This window comes from Idiotropiscis lumnitzeri, chromosome 2 (genome assembly GCF_059441095.1).
Source record: "Idiotropiscis lumnitzeri isolate Australia: NSW breed Sydney's pygmy pipehorse chromosome 2, RoL_Ilum_1.0, whole genome shotgun sequence".
NCBI lineage: Eukaryota > Metazoa > Chordata > Actinopteri > Syngnathiformes > Syngnathidae > Idiotropiscis > Idiotropiscis lumnitzeri.
Window position 1 is genome coordinate 5607843 of NC_142392.1, and position 22414 is coordinate 5630256.

A 22414-nucleotide genomic window follows, 5' to 3' on the forward strand; every position below is an offset into this window, starting at 1 on the left:
CATCTGTTCCACTCACATTTATAGACTGCTGACTCATCAATAAAGTCTCTCGTCGCATCTTTCTTTTGTTTCACTTTTGCACTAAACCCCCTCCATGGGACCTTCACATGGCCAGCAAAGGCAATCGTTATTTTTTTTTTTCTCCTCCCTCTGGCCTGCCATTAAGGTCTAATATATCAGCTGTGCAGTCAATTGTACTTGACAGGCATCTTCTCGAACTTGAACCCGGCCGTCTGGCGACAGATAACGCGGCCTGTTTGTTCAATTTCCTCCCCCGAAATGGTATCGCTCCAGAGTGAGTTATTATAAATCACTGCGGATGCGTTCATCATGTAACTTGTCAGGGCGGCGTGGTGTGCGTGTGGATGTGCAAAACGGACAGTACAGAGGGCACAAACGAGAGGACAAAAAGGACAGGTGATAACTTCAGCAAGAGTATCGCATGTTTTTTAGGGATATTTTTCACTTTAGTGAGAGGTGGTTTGGATTTACACTAAATTCGGCACAATTAAAAAGAACATCCGTCGAGCACCATTATCTGTGCGAGCGTAAAAATTTTGTCATTTCAGCCTACAAGATGTCAATTTAGTTCTTGAGAACCATACAGAAAGCTGTCTTTATTTCCTTTTGCCAGATGTCAGCATTAACCTTATTTGGAGGACTACTTTTTTAGTTGCCTGAGGACAATTGCCAGTTACTCACCTCTGGTCATATCTGCAGTGACAAAGCTCCATCTCACATCACCGCATGACATCCATCGAAAAGGTCAATGAGCTTTAATGCAGCAGTAATGAAAAGAGAACCCCCAGCGTGCCTACAGGAGAGAGGTAATGCTGCGCTCAATTTTTAGCTACACTGCAGGGAACAACCGCATCCCTCGACTATCATATTCGTCATGAACAGAAAAATGACAAATAATGTAACTGAACCTAGTTGAGCTGTTAAATGATCAAGTTGCGGCGTGAGTGCTACCTGTCCATCACAGCCGGCTTAGAGTGAGCGAGATGTCCATTTGTCTTGACATGTTAAGTGGCTCGATCCGATTACAGGTCATTTTGTCTGGCCACACCAAAGTCTTGATTTTGATATCCTAAAAGAAAGAAAGAGAAGACTGTGACCTTCACTAAAAAGTGTTAGGAGCTGATGATGCTTTTGCACAACAAGCAAAATGTCATTTTGTGCTTCTTGGAGAAATATTTCACATATTTGGATCAATTTTCTATGCAGTGGCTGAAAGGGGCAAATGTGAAGGGACCAAGGCAATGACTTTAAGAAACATTTTTCACATGACATTTGAATGTGTTGAAACCGTTAAAACATTCTATATCAAAATAGTGGTTAAAGTAGTTCTAGTCTCATGCATAACTAATATTCAATCCTCAATAACAGCAGCCATTAACAAACATTTGTGGGTACGTCTTACATTTGACGACAGCGTCCAGTGAAGGTTATTCTTGCCATTTCTTTTCCAAAGTGAAGCCACAAAAGGTGGGGGAGAAAAATTTAAAAAAACTTGGAAAATACAGACATTAATAAAAAAGAAAAAATAAGAATAAATAACTCATGTCGGATCTTGACGTGTCTTCTCAACGAACCTGGCGTCGGACTCGACAATCTTGCGGGGTACAGTTGCTTCAAAATGGTCATTTGTTATCATATTCCTATTTTGACTTCTCATTTTGTGTCGGGTTTGTTAATTTACTTTAGTCTGCTGCCATTGTGCTTCGTGTATTTCGTTTTATGTGTAAACAGAGTGAAAAGAGACGACGCTGGCCAAACGAAAACAGCGGAGGATGCTAATTTCGTACGGTAGCAAGGCACCTGTTTACACCCTGTTTTTGGGGCCAATCAGCTGCCGTCATCAGCGTGTCAGCCAATGAGCTCTTTGTCCGGCGACCTTTGTTCAATAAAGTTATTTCGAAAAATAGGGCACTTTGTCTCGTTCTAAAAGATTCAATATACAGATATAACATTCAATATACAGCTATAACAAAAATAAAATCACATAAGAAACAAACATATTTTCGCTTTGTATGTAATTTTAAAATCACTTCTAAATTTTTTTGACCAATCAGCTTTCGCCATCTTTCGTTTGTTCCGAATGTCTTGTTTTTGAGCCAATAAAGTCCCCAAACTTTTTTTTTTATTGTTCAATGAATTTGAAACGTTAACTTTTTCAACCATATCCGGATTGAAAATATATACATACTAAATAAAATACTGTAGTTTGAAGAGCTTGCTTGATGTGGCTTGCCACACCTTTCATGTCTCACCCAATCATGTACTTCAATAAATTGAATTATGAATTCATTAGCAAAACGATGAGGTACCTAATTATAATCTTTTATATATCATCTATATCTATTTTAGTTCCACACCTCTGGAAGATGGCATTTACTGCAGCGCCATCAACCCCCCCACCCTCACCCTCACCCTCACCCCACATTGCTCTGATTCACAGTATTTAAAAAATAAATAAAATCGTTCACACAAACAGTATGCAAGGAAAACAAACTTTATTCACTTGGAACATTAGATGTAATCTGATGAAGGGTAAAACAATCTGAGCAAGGCAGAAACGCTGCGAGTAAACAGCAACAACATTGGCGTAAGCGCGAATAAAGCTCAGACGTGATTTATTGCACCGTTGCACATTTGGCAGGTTTTTACCAAGAAACAAAAGAGTTACACTTCAATTATTCACGAGCTATAATAACAGAGGTAGAGGTGCAGATGAGAGGAATCCATTGTTCAAAGGGAATTTTTCAGCCGCATGGAAAATGTCAGTTAAAGCATACGGAAAGTAGAATTCCACCTTGAATTATTTTGTGGACAACTGAGTCCTTTGCCTTGGCTCGCTTCAGGGATCCTGTTTGTAGTGCAATGTTTTCCTAGCTGCTGGATATGGCTCATTCCGCCATAGCAACAACAAATAAAAAAAATGTGTGGGCAGTGGGAGGGGTTGAGAAGGCCTTCAAAAAGCACATCCCAATGTTTCCTCCGTCCGCCTGCACCTTTTTTTTTTTTTTTTGCATTGCTCCTTTCTTGAGTTTGCACGGTGTCGACAGGGTGGCGACGTTAACTAGACTACAATATTTGGAGGTTCAACACCTATTAAGATTGGACGACATAATACTATGAATCACAAAAATCTTTGTATTGTAAAAAAAAAAAATAAAAAAATAAAAAATGCCACCGTGCTGGCTACCAAATGTTATGATCCCTGAACGGCGTCTCGTTTTTCCTGTCGATGATGAATATGGAGATCTGCTGCCGAAGGGCCTCCTCTCCTCTCGGGGAGGCAGGAAGTGGATTGATTACACTTGTTGAGCGTCCTTGATCAACTGCAACACAGTCAGTTTAAAGCGAATCATACTTCATAGAGACAACCGCGCCGATGAATGGGCTGCCACGGAACGCCCACGCACACCCTCGAAAACCTCCCGCAATGCTGCCGAGGGGCGGCTTTTCCTCAGTGACATCCTGATACTCAATATCGATGGAACTAGTGGAAATGTGGTTGATTTCCTCTCTTGCAGTCACTCCAGCTTCCACTCTTCTGGGAAGACTTTCTACATGTTTAGTTATGAGCTCCGCAGTTTGCAAAAATCCACCCTCACTCACCTAAAAATACAAAGTTGGAATAAAGTAAAGAAATTTAAATCGATTAGCCTCAGTAGGCTGTTGTTGTTCATTTGAATTTTTAATATGTGCATCAAGGGAACAAAAAAGTATAATAAGGTTGTTGGCTTGAAACGCGCATTTTATAGACCACTTCCACCAAACTGGCCCCGAAGAAACACAATAAATAAATAAATGCAATTAAATCAGCCTCAGTTGGCGGCTTGTGGGTATTTGACAATCGAAAACTCAGACAGACCACCGCGCCGGCCCCACAAAGTTAAAACATAAATAAATAAGTCTCAATAGGCTTTTATTGTCCATTTGAAACGTTCATTAAGTGCTTTGTTAATGCATTTTTTTTATTTTTTTCCGAGCACATGAGGTTGTTGAGATTTTTTTTTTTTATTTTAAGTTATGACCTATAAAAGATTGTGCAATACAGATTTTCACCATGCGTTGTAATTTACAGCTCTAATAAAAAAAAAAATGCAATTACATGAACTGGCCTCAATCAGCTGTTATTGTTTGTAAACAACAAGGTGCGCAATGTCATTTTATTTGTATTTAAAGCAATGTGAAAGACCTCGCATTCCCCACTTCTCCCACAAAGACCCCCCTTCAAAGTTGCGATGAATCCAATTCAATTACATTAACATAAATTAGCCCCCTAATCAGTGCATCTGAAATTCACAATCTACATAATGTACTTTGAGGTTCATGTTAAAAATCTGTTCATGATAAAAATGGAACAGTTACTCAAGCAAAACTGTCTTGTGAGCTACTTTAACCCTGAAAATTAAAAAATAAATAAATAAAATATAGGACAAATACTCACAAAAAGATTCAATGGAAATGTCATAACCGCAAGTTAAATACAACTGAACTGCAGTTGCAACGATTCTACCACTAGAGGGAGATTTGGGGAATCGCAGCTAGATCAATTGAGACTCAATTCCAGTACGTATATACACACGTGCAGTTCACGATACAGAGAGCGCACGCGCAGTCGGAGTGAGTGGCCAACCCGGTGACCTTTTGACCCCACGTCACAACATGAAAGACGCAGCCTGCTGCTGGATGAATCCCGCATAACCTCCGCTCGCAGACAGGACACGTCTGGCAGCGCGGCCGCCCGCAGCGGGAGAGGTCAGAAGAGGCTCCTGATCCGAGCCGCTGCCGCTTCTTTTGCCTTTCTTGAGAAAAAAAAAAAAAAAAAAAGTCATGCTGAATTCATTGCGAGCGCACGGTCAGGAGTCGGCGTACGCTGATGCGAGGTGACGTTAAGTGAAAAGCCGGAGGTTTGAAGGTGGGAAGAAGCGGCGGGAAACACGCAGGCAGCTGAGCCTCAAGTGAACTTTGGACGCCGTTTCAGATGGACACGACAGGTTTTCGGGTTGCTCAATTAGGAGCTCGAATAATTTATAGAAACAAATAAAACGTCGGAATAACCCGCAGAAACTTTATATTATTAGTCATGTCACGATGTGCTGAAAATAACTTATTTGGAAGATGCTCCAGTCAGTCCACATAGAGAGCCAAAATAAATGTGAGCAAATTGAGCCTCCCACTCACAATTTAAAGTCTGCCTCCTTTTTTAGAGGCCAACAATTATATTATAAATTATCAGCCGTGTGTAAAAGTTAAACTTCTACATTTTTTCCCCCCCTTCTAATTACCTCGATGGAACTTCTTTGCTTATGGAGCTTGTCGGTTCCTATAAATAGCATCCCAGTGGTGCTAGTGCAGGGTAAAAAAACCGAGGTAAGAGTGCCCTCTATGTGCAGCGTCAAGCCCTGAGCTGGGAAATGTCCTGTAAAACAAACAAACGCACCTCCTATGAACATGCTGAGGTCAGCGGCTTTCAAAGTTGCAACGGCTTTGTGGTAAAAGTCTCCAGATCAAAGACGCGAAAGACGATCCTCGTCGTCGCTCAGATGCTTGACAAGACTTTTTTTTTTTTTCTTTTCTCCCTTTGCTAATAATTCCCCTCCAATTCCGGATGACGGCAGTCACGCTCGCAACTGAGAAGCGCTCCGTTTGAAGTCCTGTTCGGTTAATAAGTCCATTACAGAGCATAAAAAGCGCAATTAGATGGAAAATCGGCAGTTATGAGAATCCCAGCCCATCGTCCAAAAAAAAAAAAAAAGAAGAAAAAAAAAAAAGAAGAAAAAAAAAAAAGCAAATCCCTGAAGGTTGTTTCACCGTTAGTCGAACACCTGCGCTCAAGTAAATGAAATGAATTGAAATGATGCTGCGTACACGACTGATTTGCATGTGCGCTGTGGACAGCCGCGCTTGTAATAACATCGGTTGAAAATCAGATTAAACAAGCTCATCAGGTTAGTGATGTTACCGTATGGATGGGTGGCAGGCAGATCAATAACAAAAAAAAAAGAAATTCTGTGATTTCAAGAAAAAAAATAAAATAAAAAATAAAAAAAGTCTACACACCCCGGACACTTCATTAGGTACACCAAACACCTATGCAAAAAAAAACTATTAAAAGAGAGGCTGAGTTTTAATGAAAGTGATGAAGCTCTATTTGCGTTCGCTCCATGAGAAGGCTAAAACATTCGAACCACACGTCAATTTGATGTTTTCCAAATGTGTCGCACTTTTAAGCTTTGTGGAATCATTTGACTTGTTGCGCCTTGCTGACAATCGTCAGCAGAGCGGCCACGGAAGAACAAAGCCGTCTCCAACCTGGCCGTGGAGCTCAGCAGACAGATGTGCTGATACGCCATCTAGAGCCGCGGGGCTTTTTTGCCGACTTCTAAAGGCTTCCGCTGTCAGAACGTCTCGCTTGGGAGCGCATGACACAAAAAGTTAAATGAAGGTTAAATGGAGGCACTTCAAAGTGGACCATCTTCGCGGGGAGAAGAAGAGAAAAAAAATAACGGCGGAAAGGTTAATGCGAGTCTTGTTGAGACACCGGAGCAGCTTGTAGCTTTTGGGCATAACAATCTAAAGGTCCGCTTTGGGTCAGAACACCTCGGGGGCTGCTCGTTTATTGGAGCACTTTTGCGCGTGTGGGACGATAACGGCGACGTGAGGGGATGTGCTGAGTGGGCCGTTTTCGTCTCTTGATTACGTTGGCCGGCCACGGTGTGCGTGTCAGTTTTCGCTCACTTGCAAAGATTCATTTCATCTTCGTCTTAATTGGATTTGCCACTCGAGTAGAAAGGAATGAGCTGCTTTGCATTGATGGGCCTACAAAGACACATTTTGAGAGTCACTGAAAGGTAGAGCATGAATAAAATATACGGTGGATATTAAAAAAAAAAAATTCTACACACCCCTGTTCACATAGGTTTTTTTTTTACATATAAAAAAAAAAAAAGTAAAAAATAATTCAATAAACTGAGATGTGGTTGCATAAGTGTGCACACCCTCTCCAATCACGTTCAAACTCACGATTGTTGCCATTTAAAGTGCTTCTGGTGAAGTTCTGATGTTCTAGTAGGCTTTTGGGCACCATAACACTTTAGTACAAGGGTGGGAAAACTATGGCCCGGGGGCCACATGCGGCCCATCAAGCGTGTTAATCCGGCCCGCTGATCTTGAAAAAAAAAATTAATGAATAAACCTTGTTAATGTTTTATTTTCTTAATGCTGTGGTTTTTTTTCAAAGATATATATTTTGTTGTAATGCTTTTGTTCATTTTCATTTAAAATTATTATTGTATTTTTTTTTTCTCTGATGAGGTGAGGTTACTAAAATACTCCATCCATCTGCTCCTGGTCCGGCCCCTTCTGTCAAAATTTAGAACCCATTGTGGCCCACCAAAAAGTTTGCCCACCCCTAGGTATAAAAAAATGCTTTTTTTGTAGCTACAAGATTTTAAAAGTCAATTGCGTATTTATTTCATTTTGTATTTTTGTTGTGCGTGTTTTAACGTCACCTTATAGTAGAGCAACTACACTGACTGGAACCATTTTTTTTTTTTTAGCAACTCCTACTAAATTCTCTTGTGCTCTGTTGTAAGTTCATTTGTGCTGTTATTGTAATCGCCGGCCAGCAGAGCCATGCAGGCAACACAGAAGCCGTTTTGAAGGTCATATTCATGCACTTCGAGCCCCCAGCAGGTAGCCCCTTCCCCCTGGAGGGGTCCGTGGTCCGGCTGATCACATAGACCTGCAGAAGCTTATTGTTCTCTCCTCCCCGGTTGACCCTTACTGTCCCATTAAAATCTAGCCTCAAACTCCGCCTGAGGGTCTCCAGCCATCATCGGCGTGTACCGGCTCGCCGAGGCAGCGCATACAGATGAGGGAAGAAAAGAGGCGGGGCTCCTCCCCCTCCGACCCCCACCTCGCCTCCTTGCATCTTTTAAAATGTTAACTGTGGCTCACGGAGGTGAGGGGTGGTCACCGGGCAGAATTACTGACGGCCCGGCGCTTGATTATTAGCCAGTTTAATGCAGCCAAAGAGCAAGCGGAGTCACACGTCGAGTCTAATGAGAGACGCGCGTCCCATCCCAATGAGGATGGGCCCAGGTTCGCATGTTCTGACTCATGGTGCTGACTTGCTCTTTCTCACCCCAGGCTGCGATATTATAATCGCAAGGAGGACTTTGATTTGGTTAGTATTGTGCAAAAAAAAAAAAATGTGTTTGTGCTGTGGGAGATTTAAACACTTTTGTAGGATATCGTAATAAATGATTAAATATTTAGGAGGAGCTGGCACTATTTTTTATTTTCTTTTACCATTTCCATAGAAGAAAAAAACTACATTTAGTCAACTTAATTAGAAAACTATCAATTAAGAAAGGGTAAATAAAGTACATTTTAAATGTATGTTGAAATGCATAAAAATAGTTCAAATTATTGCAATAAAAGCTTTATATTAAATTATGTAAAAAAAATTAAATCCAACTAAAAGAACTATTTTTAATTAAAATACTCAATTAAAATTTAAATAAATTATTTTGACACTTCATTCTGGCTGCAATATTATTCTTTTTTTTTTGGTAGATTTTTTTTTTTGCCAAGGAAATTAATTTGAAACATCGCAACTTTTAACAATAACTTCAGCCGATTTTTTTTTAACCAGGTTCTTTTTCCAGTGCCTTCAATTTAATTGTGATACAACAGATAAACAGACGTTCAACTTTTGAGCTTGATATATACTTTATTGAACTGTTTATATGAAGCCAAAAAATATATATTAGTATCTACACCCGTGCAGCATATTTGTCCTCAGCGTGAAAGGACGCAAGTAGAGGTAGTGGAGCAATACAATCTGAATAAAGTATTAGGATGCCATACAGAAAATGAGACAAGACGTGTTTAACACAATTTGTCTGCTACTGGTCGGACATTATGAGGACAATTTGCAAAGTTTTGGTGGTGGCTTTTTAGACTTTGAGAAACTAAAAGAAGCCGAATCTGAAATGCATTCTGAAGACCCAAATTGAACAACGCAAGTGGATGTTAATGATGATGATTTAATATAATATAAGGCACCAAAGAGTCAAGTGAGAACCTCCCAGTAGCAAACTAGTTTCTCCACAATCATCCTCCAAGTTTTTTTTTTTTTTGATCCTGCAAATTCAACGCAAAAAAAAAAAAAATCAAAAATACACAGTAGATATATTCTAAATCTTAGTTAACATTCGAACATCTGTTTTATTCAGAAAATAAATACACAAGCTCATATACAAAGAAATATTTGACTTAGTTCTCTGTCCAACATGGAATACGAGGAGAATGTCGCTGCTCCAGCAGCAACTTCTTTGTCAAACCCATCACAGCATCAACAATTCTCAAACTAGAGAGCACGAAACGTAATAACCTGACGCACCAGCAGGGGGCAGTGTTACAAAGTGAAAATGAGATTGCAGGGCTTATTCCCCCCCTCGAAAAATCAGCATGTAGATTCAACGAGTCATACTAAGCACAGTGAAGGTGGACTCTGCGAACGTATAAAAATACTTTGTAACACTGAAAAGCTGTCAAGTATAGAATCATATTTCAACTGGCGCTGTTTCGGGGTCAATCTCATTTGGAATTGAAATAAATTGAAATAAAGTGCTGCATTGAACTAAAAACTTACAATGTTGTTTCAATAAAAGTGTAGCAGCTGTTTTCAGTCGACACACTGGCCAACTTTCTTCTGTAATGTTTTATTTTTTGGAACGTAAATTGCTTTGGTAAATGACATTAATACGCAGACCAAAGAAAAAGGAAACTAAAATTCAGGTAGTGTTGAAGACTTCAGTAACGATAACCTTTCAGTACTTCCACGCTAATGCCTTCCGTTACAATTCTCTAATTGCAAAAGCTGCAATTTGAACCGTCACATATACGGAGGATAAATCGTCCGAGTTGGAGAACAACAGACGAGGCAGATGAAATGACGCTCCTCATTTTTAAGAAAAAAAATTGTAATCGCAATACTGAGGGGGAAAAAAAACCCTCCAAATTAGATTATCTAAATCGTTCAGCCCTCACGGCTACCCCGAATAACCTGTTTTATTGTACACTTCATCAGGCAAATAGGACAAAATAAACATGCTGTCGCAAAATAATCAGATCTCTTGGGTGTGCCTAATGAAGTGTCCATTCAGTGTATGGAATTCAGTGTTACGCAGATTGTTTTGGTCGTCATTACCTTATTAATAAAGCCCACGAATGAGATTACATTCAATCTTAATTTTTTCTTTTTTTTGGGGGAATAAGTGCAGCTCATACAGTAACATCAGCCTCCCGGAGGAGTTTGTTACGCCCCGGGATTCGCCCGAGGGCGCTTAGAGGGGGGAGGTTGATGTTGCCAGTCATATTGAACAATGAGGAGCTTGCATTGCATTTCCTGCCCGGCGACATATTAAGGCTCGCCGACCGCACGCACAAATGACATCGTCATCACGAGCTGCAGGTCGGAGCCGTTTTATAGCTTTAACGGTCGCCCGCGCCTTCAGACGCGAGCGACTTCAAGACAGTTAGGGATAGACGACAGACGCTTTTTTTTTTTTTTTAAATGCCTTAAAACGCTGGCTCTTTGAGAAGCTGGTTTCGGAAAGAAAAAGTGGCAACGCACTTATGCCGCATTTGGATTACATTGGAAGACAGTAATAGTTACAACTTGGCTTTTTTGTGATTGATTTGTGACATTTGTAGTCAGCAGTGAATCTTGTTCCTTTGGCAGTTGTGAGGAATTGCAGAGGACCCTGAATAGAACCAGGTGGAACACCGCGAGGCACTCTGTCGGCTTGAAGCTTGGTTTGATTGTTGCAGACGTTAGAAAGCTTAAAAAAAATAAAAGGGTCTTACATGTTGGTTTCCCGCTGCATAGGCGCCCTTCCTTTCTCCCCATCGGGCTGATTGGCCGCCTCCGAGGCCAGGTTCTGGCCTTCTGGCTCCGTCCGGATGGCGTCGGGATCCTCCGACCCGGCGGGGTTGTACTGCCCAAGTTTGCGCTCGCGCTCCAGGAGTCTGTAGTTGATGAAGTTGCCGATGAAGAGCCAAATGCTCGCCACGATCACGACAGCGCCGCAGCAGGCATACATGATCTTGTAATTATTGGTGACGTCTACCAGTTTCCCTGTGACAATTAAAAAACATTTGAATTAAAAATGTGAATAAATAAATTAAAAAATGCAATTTGAAGAATCTAAGTAAAACCGAAAAAAGAGAGGACTCACTAAAGTCTATTGTGAGCTTTGAGAACATCAGAAAATATGCACATGCTACATGCATCGTTGCGGAATTAGGGATGGGCTGAATTGTTGCTTTAAAGTCTCAGCGATTGCTTTGACCTCTTGGCTCTACGCCAGCGTCATAAAATCAGAAAACTGCTGCTCAGACAACTTGCCATAGGGTAAAGGATGTAGATTTGCATAGCTTGTCATGTTGCCAAAAATTGATTGTCATGCCGCTCCCAAGTTGGCATTTACAAAACCCTCACAAGCCAAATCATAATCATGATGTATCCCATGAGAACCGAGTAATGCTAGAAAAAGTGGCGATTAATATTAAGTCGTTATTTAAAGCAGCTGTGCCTAATATTGTCTCCCAAAAAAATGCCACAATAACCTCTCGCGATGTACAGGTCTTATTGTTCAGTGTTAGGTTTTGATTAAGCTCATCACCTTCAGTTTAAAAAAAAAAAAAAAAAAAAAGACAAAAATACAGATTTGATGCCACGCGTGTTAATTCTGTCTAAATTGGCCGTGTGCAAGTTTTTTAGTTTTCTCTGGACGTATTAAACTTGGGCGGTCATACCTGCTATTGGTGGCCCGAGGAGAACCGGGCAGCATTCCACAATGGTGGTGAGTCCGACCGCGCTGGAGAACCTCTGCGCCCCGACCAGGTCCATGAGACTCTCGAAGAGCACCGCGCTGACCATGCCGAACGTAAAACCGAAGAACATGGCGTACACCACGAGGTCGCCGTACGAGTTGGCCAGCGGGCAGAGGACGTGGCACACGCCGTTGAAAAGCACGGCACAGCTGAAGAAATACTGAATCTTGGGCCTGATCCAGCGCGAATTGGCAAGTACGCCCATGCTGGGTCTGGCGAACATGTCCACGAAAGCCAGGATGGAGAGGAGGAAGGCGGCCGAGTACTCGTCCATGCCCATGTCTTTGGCGTAAGCGGCGAGGAACACGATGGGCGCGAAGAAGCCGAGGAACATGATGACGTTCCCTGACAAGTAGATGAGAAAGCCGCGGTGTTTGAAAAGCGACAGGTCCAGGTACTTGTTGACCGTCTCCCACACCGTGCGCTTTTCCTTGGCGCTCTGCACTTGGTCCTTCCTTTTCGGATTGGAGCGCGGCGGTTGGAGAGGCCTCATGAGCGCACCGGCCACGCAGCAGTTGAGCAGCAGGCTGCCCAGGATGAGGAAGCTCCCCCTCCAGCCAAAACGGTTGAAGAGGTACTGGTTGAGAGGGGCAAACAAGCTCAGGAACACGGGGCTCCCGGCCATGGCCAGCCCGTTGGCAATCGGACGCTTCGTATCGAAATATTTGCCAACCATGGTTAGAGCCGGCTGCAGGTTAAATGCCAATCCAAGCCCTATGTGGAAAAAGGATAGAAGATTTCTTATATTTCCTCATTCACTGCCAGCCCAGTTCAAATCTATTTTGGACTAATACAGCTTCCGGTGGCAAAGAATAAGTCGATAATGAAAAGAGTTTCTCTTGAATTGAACTTGATGTGACATTTAATATTTCTATCTGTAATGCATTTTTATATCCCATTAACTGTTTAATTCAATCTAATGAAATATTCACATCATTGTAAAAAGAAATATTGTAATATTTTGAAATGTAATAAAATTTTAAATAAATAACATATTTGCAAATGCATGAATAGTGTAAATATTCAGTCTTGATTAATTTATTTAATTACTTAATTAATTAATGAAGTCATTTATTCTTTTGTTTATGAATTTTGACTTTTTTTTTTTTTTTTATAATTCAAATACAAACAAGTGTGATGTTTGGGCAGAACAGAAAATAAATCACACATAAAGTTCAGGAAAATCGGATTTAAATGCACATATAGAAGTCGTAATAGAATGTATGAAGTTTGGATTTGTCCAAATGCGAGTAAGACAACATCAGATTGAGTCTTGGTCTTCTCAAAACTAAAAATACAACTTGATCACATTACCCTCATCAGTTCTCCTCCTCCTGGTTCATTCGCGGCTTCTTATTTAGAGGCAGTGGCTAATCAAGGGAACTCGGTTAAGTGGATTGCGAGGGACTTACCGCCGATAACGCCGATGCAGACGTAAAGCTGCATCACGCTGGTGCACAACGAAGCCAGGGTCATGCCCACGGCGCACAGGAAGCCCCCCATGATGACGATGGGTCTGCAGCCGTACGCGTTGACCAGCACGCTGCTGACCGGACCTGGGAAAAAGACGCGTGATGATTAAAAGCGAGCTGGAGCGGGAAGCAATGTGTATCACGACGGGCGAGGATCTTCATTTGCTCGGCGTGAATCACTTCCCAAGCTTGAGGGAAAAAAAGTTGCTCTCATTTGCATTCGTGTTCAGATTTATTCTGTTTGAGGGGGGCGGGGCTCTGAGGGTGACTGAAACTGCACGGCATTAACTCCCTTGGAGTGGGAAAAAAAAAAAAAGCTTATCATCTGCTGGCCAGACACGCAGTGGCCCAAAACGTCATTTACTCACCTGGCTCCCCAAAAAGAGGGTGACCTACCTGTAATGATTTATTTGCACAACAGTTTTAATGGGAGGTATGGACGATAAAAATGCAGCCAAGAAACTTTCAAAGCTGCTCTGATGCAAAAAAAAGTGTATCCAAGACAAAATGACTACAGACACGCTCCTTTGACATGGAAAAAAAAAAAAGTGATAGTCTGCCTTTTTCCGTCCTTTAATAATCTGCTTTAAAATTCCAGTCGATTTAAACGGCACTGAGTTCACAACTCAAAACATCGCCGCCATCTAGTGGTGGTTGCGTGGAAGTAAAGTTGGCTGCAAATTGTCAACGGAGTCGAAAAGGAGCGCTTCACTTTTAAACGACTGCGGTGCAAATAAATGTTTCGCCTTGCATATTCCGTCGACGTGGGGATGACATGTTTCGTGTCAACATAACAAAAGTAAAAGACATTGAAACGTGCGAGCCAACTGTCGTCAGACATCAGATTTCAGAGATAAGAGCTATTGTTTCCGCAATACATGCAAGTCAATAACCTGTCTTCACTTGAATGCTGCGTCACCCAAGGGCAACTCTAGCTATCTCTGTCACACTCTCTCTCTCTCTTTGGATTAAGTGCACTGATCCCACGCCGGCGCACAGTCTGCACATTGAACACGGCACTAGTGAGCAATGTTTTTGGGGTTTTTTTTCATACAGCTGCCTGATGTAACGCATCCTCAAAAGTGGCCAACCCAGATTTGTTTGAACTTTTTTTATTTTCATATCACACTAATGTTTATTATCTTATTTAATACATGATTTTTTTTTTCCAGACTTGGATTAAATTGTGTCGTTATACTGTAATAATGTATAATAAGTGTGTCTAATCACATCTTTGAGCTCATTGTTGGCCCTCAAGTGCTCATCTTTGTCGCTGCATTTCGTGCAGGCCAAAACGCTCCAATCACTGTGACTTCAGAATGCTAAATCCCTTACAGGATTTTTTTTTTTTTTAAACATGGGATTAGCATCTTGCCTTCCTTTTTCTATACGGCTTGAACTCATTTGGGTGGCGGATGAGCGGGAGTCTATGCCAGCTTCTATTTTATTGCACGCGGCACTCGGCGGCCACTGATGGCCATCTCTACTTCATTTTGCGAACGAGTGTTTCCTGGGAATACCATGCAAGTGCAACACTCGAGTCGCAGTTGCTCCAGCAGGACGTTGTGACTCATCTCTCTCGTCACTGGGATAAGACAAGGACCTGAATTTTAAAACAGTGTTGCTTGGACTGAGCTCGACCATAACGCTCAATAAATTAGAAATCACGTCACGGATGTAAGACGGTCGCTAATCCCTTCTGTTCATCCGATTTTGGTCAAAATACGCTCGCTCGGCTCACCTGCTCTATTTCCCACTTTGGCCTAAGGCCCGCAGCCTTGTGCGAGGCGCCGCCGCAGCTGCCATCTGGCCGCACTGTAATCCGCCTGTCACTCTATCTAACGGCGTCCTCACCATCTGTACCGATCAACAGCGGAGGCCTGCAAGGACCGTTCGCATCAGCTGCACGAGAGCCGCTAATGCGCCGTACGGTTGTCAGTATTGTAACAGAAGCAGCGTGTTTTATCAGTCATCAAGTGAGTGGCTTTATTCCCACGTCTCGTGTTCAGTTCCTTGTTCCGGGCGTTTGCGCGTGCGTATGTTTATACAACAGCTCCGATTACAGCGTGGCCACGTGATAACGAGCGACAGCGTTTTGACATCCGCCAACATGAATCCGGCTGATCCCAAATGACCTCTGAGGTGAGCAGATGATGAAGTGGCACAGTGCAAATGTGTCAATTAAATCCTGCAAACGACTTGTCAATAGATTTGTGGGATGAGCAAACAACAAATATTGGCAGCTCGTCTTGCAAATAACTACGGATTATAAAAAAAAAGTATCGAAGCGTCACTGAGTCAAAATGGTTCCAGACAGGCCGTGACTGACCTGCGGCGTACATGACGGCGAGCATGATGGAGGAGATCCACGCGATTTCACTGTACGAGGCACCGAAGATGATCTGGATGTCCTTGAAGAAGACGGTGATGGCTTTGGGGAAGGCGTACGAGAAGCCGATGGAGATGAACGCGGCGAACACCACGGCCCAGCCCCAGCCGCCGTCCGGCGGGGGCACGGTGACTGGGGGCGGCATCTTCGGACTGGCACGGGCTCGTCACTGCAGCGAGAAGAAATACAGAGACCGTTTAGATTTATTTGTGCTTTGGACGTCTGCCGATGTTTCTGGGATGGGTGTGGAATTGACAATAGATGAAACCAAGTCGTGATCAGAGCCTTTAATTATCGCGAAAGCATACATAATACATAAGACGTTTGCATTCTCGCTTGGTCCAGGACATACAGTAGATGGTCTGTCATGGTGCTATAAATAGCCTCCAGTCGACAGGAATTTTCCAGCTTCTGACTTCAACTTTATGAGGTCAAACAGAAAGCGCGAAGTTTAACACCTGAGACTTGCGGCGCTAACTTCCATCATTTATTTTTCTTCATCGTGGTTAATTATCAGGAACGCAACGCAAAAAGCAACTATCGACTCCTTTCATTTTTTTTCCACAGCGGACATACGTGAGGTGCCGCTTTCAATTGCAATCGCAACATTCGAAGGCCACTCGTGGCAGGGAGTTACAAAGACTTCTATGTCCTTCACGAAACTGCCATTTTTGGGGTGTGGGGGGAGGACATACCAGCAGTGCTGTATCCGGCTGCAGAGCATGTGCAAACACTGACTCGGGTTATTACACCTCGCTTGTTCGGGCCATGTGCTCGCTCCTACCTGTGACTCAAGGTTGAGCCCAACCCACGATTCGCCTTGAGCCCCGCCCCGAGCTCCGCGAGCCCTCAGGGGCGGCAGTGGAAAACAGGGGGCGGGGGCACAGCGAAAAAAATAAAAAATCAGCACTTGAAGAGGATTCGGTAAAGAAGTGGGTTATGGGGGCAAGGGGAAGTTGAGATTTCACAACTGTGCACTCAGTCAAAAGTTGCATGAGTGGCTGAGCGGATGTGAGAGACTACGGAAACCCACATCAACGCTATCAGCTGCCAACATTTACGGTTGACCTAACAACACATCTCATTTCAAAAGCCAATTACGAGGTTATAATTTAAAAGGTGCAAAACGTCTAGGTCTATGCCACAAAAACCTGGGATCAGGAAAAGGGGTGTGTAGACTTTTAATGCAATTGCATGCCTGTTTACTGCTCCACCTTCTCGAAGCGCGTGGCGTCGATGAAAATATTTGCCAAAGCCTCGAGTGAGTTTGTGACAGACGCCCGAGGAACACGATATTAAATGCTCATTTACTTTCATACATAAACCTCAATTTGCGTCAGGCAAATAAGACGATTAATATTCATGTTTGTTGTTCACTTTCTAGCACAGACACAGATGGACTTGCGTGAATGTTGTTGGACTTCAGATGACAAGTGTGAGCGCAGCATTAAATAACAACAGACCTCAAAATGTTTAAGAAGCTGAAACTGATGAATTTGGATAACAGAGGGACAAACTTGGCGATCGCTACCTCCATTCAGTGAAAACCGACACGCTATTATCTTTACGGATACAAAGTGAAACGAAGGAAGCAAACAAGATGGCAGGAGCCCAAAAATCAAAACAGTGCCTGGGAAATCTAATTATGCAACTGCCAGTGACTGTCCAGGGCAGCGATCCAAACCCAAGTGCACCGGTGTGTGTCTGGCCTGCAAGGGCACCGTTTCGCAAAGTGCTCCAACGTTCAAGCCTGCTGCCGCGTCGTTTTGCGACTTAGCAGAGTCTTCAAATTGGATTGGTTGGCTCGAGACACCCCGACTCGACTTTACTTAAGGCGGCATGCGGCATTTTTCTGACGCGATACAACTTCCCCCAGTAACTTGATAATTATTTATGCGGGCGGTGGCGGCGCACCTGAGGGAACATTTGAAATGTTTGAATTTGCCTAACAGCAACAGAATGATCATAAAGGTTAATAACTGACCAGTGTCAGGGTCGGTACATGACTGAATCCTAACAATAAAGACGCCCTAAAATAGCTTCATACACGGTAAGACCATTGGAACATAACTGTCATCCAAACAGACAGGTGCTGTAAACGACGACCGACTCTACAAAAGGAAACACAGCCTCTAAAAGTGAGCGCCCGGCGACGTTACCCTCCTCGGCCCCCTCCGGACACCTCGCATGGCGATGAAAGTTGTGGCATGCCGGCTCAAACGTAATCTCAAAAGTTGACTTGGACTGGGAGCAGAAATAGCGAACCGTTCAGCCTATTAGCAACTCGCGCTCGGAGGCTGGTGTCAACATAACAGCTGATCCTGGAATTGCACTCGTCCGGGGTCGGAACCACAAAAAAAAAAAAAAAAGGCGGCACACCTCCTTCTATATAAAGAGATGACATGTAATAAAAAGGACATAGTGACTATGATCATGCGCTGAGATGTAATCAACTGCAATCAGAATGATCAAAGCCCAAACTTTTTTTTGAAGGAGGAGTGGCAGTATTGACGAGTTCTCTATCAGGTGATGGTTGTGTTTAGACAACGTTGATTTGTGTTCACAACAAACCTTCTGCAGAATACTAGCAAAAAATGTCTTGAAACCTGATCCACTGCCAGGGAACAAAAAAAAAAAAAAAAAAACTTCTACAGGTTAAGGTAGACGGGCTGAACTCGCCGTCCACGCACAAACACGCTTTACAACATTTAACGGCTATCATGGGGATGACACAAGAGTTGACGAAAATGGCTTCTTTGCATAAAAGCCAAAGGTCATGAGGACCAAGAAAGACATCAATCACCCTGGAGGCAAGTTTAAGAACATTCCGGCCAAAATTTACAAGAACACGCTTATGACAAAAAGAATTCACAGTTCCAATTGCGTGCTACTAGTACAATGGAAACTTTCAAATTAAGAGTCACAATCTGATGACATAATTTCCCTTGATCAGTATTGTATAAAAGACATCACATTTTCCCAATTTTTAAAGTTATAATGACTAATAACTGTAAAAATAAATTTCCATTGGGAAAATATCACTCAAAATCAAATGACTCAAACTAGTAAACATTTAGAGTGATTGGCCAAGTTTTGTCTCACTAGTAACACATGGTAGTTGTTACTAGTATGCGCAACAGTAATGCAAAAATAAAATACAAGTAATTGTCTTGAGTTCCTCATAAAGATAACAATGATAAAGACTCAAAATGCGGAATAAAACAAAGTGACTGTCATCCCTGCTGCAATAAAAACGTTTGCACTTCACATAAGATTAATCAAAGATGATTCGCAGTTACATAGCTTCTGCTACTAGTAGCAACTGCTAGCAACTTTCAATTCGAGCTATACAATCGTGGCGTGCAAAAAAAAAAAATGAAGAAAAGTGATGCAAGTCTACAACATGTGATGTTGCTGATGTAAGAGAGGGAGATTGAGAGAGAGAGAGACACAGCTCGGGGCCGAGTGGCCGAGAGCTCCAAAAATAGCAGCACTTAATTAACTCGTGCCTTAAATGATGCACTATTGGCATTTTCCGGCGCGGGCAACACGTGAACGCACTACAAAATGTCTTCCATCACACACGGACAGACTTAAAAGACTTAATCTTCACTTTCTTTTGGATACAATTTTCATCGTGTCATCACATGGTGCCCCCCCCCAACCCACCACCTACCTCTAAAAAAACCCCACGAAAACTCGTTTAATCGCGTAAAAATCATGCTTCACTCCACGTGGGTTAAACGTTCGTTTACCTTTACAAAGGAGAATAAAGGCTCGTCTGTTGCGTGTCCGCGGACGACGGGGCTGCAGGCTCGCTGACCTTGGAGGAGAAAGATGCCGCTGCTGTGAGCCACAACAAACGTAGTGTGTGTGTGTGTGTGTGTGTTTGAATTTCCTGAGACTGCGTGACGTGGCGAGTGGCGCTGCGAGAGGGCGGTGCTGCGGCCTACATTGCTATTTGCGAGCCAGATTGCCACCTTTGCGTGCTTCTACTGTACTATTAACTGTACGGATAGTAGCTCATTCTAGTGTGAAGTAGCGCGATTCAAGCCAGGCTAATGTTGTTTTGGAAAGTTTGAACCAACCCATCATTTAAAAAAAAATAATAATTAATTAATAAACTAATAAATGACTTCTTTGACGCTATGACGTCAGTTTAAAGGGGGGGGGATGTTCAGCAGTTCAGTTACGCACAGGGAATTTCATTAAGTACACATTGGTAAGCTCACGAGTGTCCGAGAGCATGTAATGTAAAACAAATTAGAGTAAAAAAGAGAAATTAACACATCGGAGCATATCATAGCCATCTGGGAGATGCGAAAAAGCGCCCTCTAGTGGTAGTGAGAAGCACATACATGACGCGTGCAATACAAAATGCTGTATGTACAATATAAAAGAAAAAAGTAGATATAAAGAAAAAGAAAATAAACCTCTTTCAACACATACACCTATGGGGGGGGTCAGTTTCTCTAATTCTGCGATTGACAGCATACATTTTAGTAAAATAAATGTGCGTTTTCACATTATGAGCACAAAGCATTTATTTGCATAAAAATAAGACTGGTCAAAATACCCAAATAGGTGTTCTTAATGTTCTTTTTATCCCTAGAGCAGCATACATGCAGTGCTGTACCGTGCAAAACGTCGAGGCCATTGTGTTCTATACACAATGCCGTCATATTCATATTGTCGCCGTCGGCCGGAATTCTCGAACTGGCAGAAGAGACAAGGACAATGGCTAAAATACTGCTTTGTTCAACTTGTATTACATCTTATATTCGCCGTGAGCAAACGATGCCAGCAGAGCACTTCAAAGTCCGCAATCAAGTGAAGCTCCCATCGTGCAAAAGGCCTTTGAAAATGTCACAAAAGCAAACGTCAGCCTGAGAAGGCGACAATGTCACAAAGGCCTTCTTAAAGGTCAAAAGCTGCGAGTGACGCAATTAAGAAAACAATAAGTCAATGAACCCCGGTGGATATTAATATGAAACCGTCTTAAACAAACAAGTCGAATTTTGTGGCCAGGGTACTTCCAATCAAACAGTATTTTTCTGCTTTCATATGATTCCTAAACATGTTCCGCCGCCTTTAACAGAGATTCTTTTGATTATCGCACTACATTTTCAAATGACACCACCGCGGATACAAGAATAAAAGTGGCCATTAAATAGTGGCAGCAGTGTTTTTATGCCTGTGAAAGATATTGCTCGAGACGCCTATATGTTCCGTTCTCGTAAATTGGATTTCTCGGGCATGCCCGGAGAGATGTTCATTACAATAAAAAGTTCAACGCTTAAAGTTGAAGGTCGACGGGACCTCACAAAACACGTCGAATGCCAAAGTATTTACACACTTATCCATGATAAAGATTTTTTTTTTTTTTTCAGAAAAGGTCATTTCAATCCAGTGCCACAATCTTACAATATCGTCTGCGATCGTTCCCATGCTTCTCGCTCTCTGGTTGTGCAAATATGATAGCTTTCAAGCGGCGAATAAAAACATAAACATGAGAGTTGTCGGAACCCCGCTGTTGCAAAACAGCCCAATCAGAAACGCAAGACGGGCTCCCGCTGTCGGGGTCAAGTTGGGGCGCGCTGGAGGATCACATACGGTAATTGTTGTTTTCTTTACAGTTCGCAGAGCGTTAATGTAACGTAGGAAGTCAAAAACAAGCTTTTAGGTCAACAATCTGTAATGTGCCGCTCGTCAAATTTAGTTCAGAGCAGCCAAACGGAACGCCACATCTCATGACTCAAGCCTTATTGTGCACTCTTCGACATTCCATTTAAATCTTGTAATATAACGTATGTTTGATATCGATATGATCGTGAAGTGCAATTAACGCTATCGAATGTCTCCATATTATTTTTTAAAACAATAGCAGTCGCGTATTTATCACACTCACATAAACAGACATTTTAATATTAATATTTTAAATTGATTTCACCAACTAAGTCATTAGTGTGATTTAAAAACAACATTAAAAAATATATATGTATATTGAATAACATTTTTTTAAAAAGTAAAAAAAGAGGAGGGCCAAATGTTTTTGTAATGGCTAATTAAACCTACCCATCATTGTACATTAAAATAGTCCAAAGTGCAACTTTTCGTTTCCTTATAGGGACCGCTGACATCCTGACAGCAGGGGTCGCTATAAGGTCACCACTGTCTCAAATCGGTTGTCCTTGAGTGGAGCCACAGACGAAAGCTCCCCCCAGTCTTTATGAGCGCGGTAAAGTTTTTCCAAATGGACCATAAAAACATACAATCCAATTTATGTTTAATTTTTGTGTTAGGGACCAAAGAAGACAGCGGGAGGGTACTTTGTAGTTGAAGGCAATTTGCCAGTATAACTTTAACAGCTCTGAATAATGACGAGGAATATGGTTATTGTAGTAGAACGAGCATCAATAAAGATGTCTACTCTGCCCCGGCGAAAGAACAGAAGAAAACATACATGAATATAAATGTATATTTTCCCCTCTGTGCGTTTACCACCTGTGTGATTTTCCAAATGGCGCGAGGCAGCCTGACTGATGAGACCACCGAAGGAAGAAGCTCTTTCCACACCTTGATGTTTACCTCTGCTGTCAGCTTCTTTCCACACGGCCGGCGAAGGAAAGGC

The 22414-nt window shown here is 42.4% G+C and overlaps 1 protein-coding gene across 8 annotated transcripts; it reads right to left on the reverse strand.

Annotated features, from left to right (window-relative positions):
• Positions 1 to 2649: 2649 nt before the first annotated feature.
• Positions 2650 to 22414, reverse strand: LOC148341437 (monocarboxylate transporter 2). 8 transcript variants are annotated; one of them, XM_088287839.1, is made up of 7 exons: positions 22372 to 22414; positions 19539 to 19606; positions 15724 to 15952; positions 13335 to 13478; positions 11845 to 12636; positions 10894 to 11164; positions 5301 to 5434 (listed from the first exon to the last, which is right to left on the reverse strand). In XM_088287839.1, the coding sequence occupies exons 3-7, from the start codon at positions 15926 to 15928 to the stop codon at positions 5362 to 5364; spliced, it is 1485 nt and encodes a 494-aa protein (XP_088143965.1). In that variant the 5' UTR covers positions 15929 to 15952; positions 19539 to 19606; positions 22372 to 22414; the 3' UTR covers positions 5301 to 5361. The 8 variants fall into 8 exon arrangements, with proteins under 8 accessions (XP_088143970.1, XP_088143965.1, XP_088143967.1 ...); XM_088287844.1 differs by lacking the exons at positions 5301 to 5434; positions 22372 to 22414 and adding an exon at positions 2650 to 4817 and having other exon boundaries at positions 19539 to 19675; XM_088287841.1 differs by lacking the exon at positions 19539 to 19606 and having other exon boundaries at positions 22288 to 22394.

Excerpts from the sequence above, each read along its gene's own strand:
- LOC148341437 (XM_088287839.1), bottom strand. The coding sequence starts at position 15,928 with ATGCCGCCCCCAGTCACCGTGCCCCCGCCGGACGGCGGCTGGGGCTGG. Across the intron at positions 12,637-13,334 it reads CTGCATCGGCGTTATCGGCG|GGCTTGGATTGGCATTTAAC; the intron begins GTAAGTCCCTCG and ends TTTTCCACATAG. Across the intron at positions 5,435-10,893 it reads ATGCAGCGGGAAACCAACAT|GACATTTCCCAGCTCAGGGC; the intron begins GTAAGACCCTTT and ends TTTGTTTTACAG.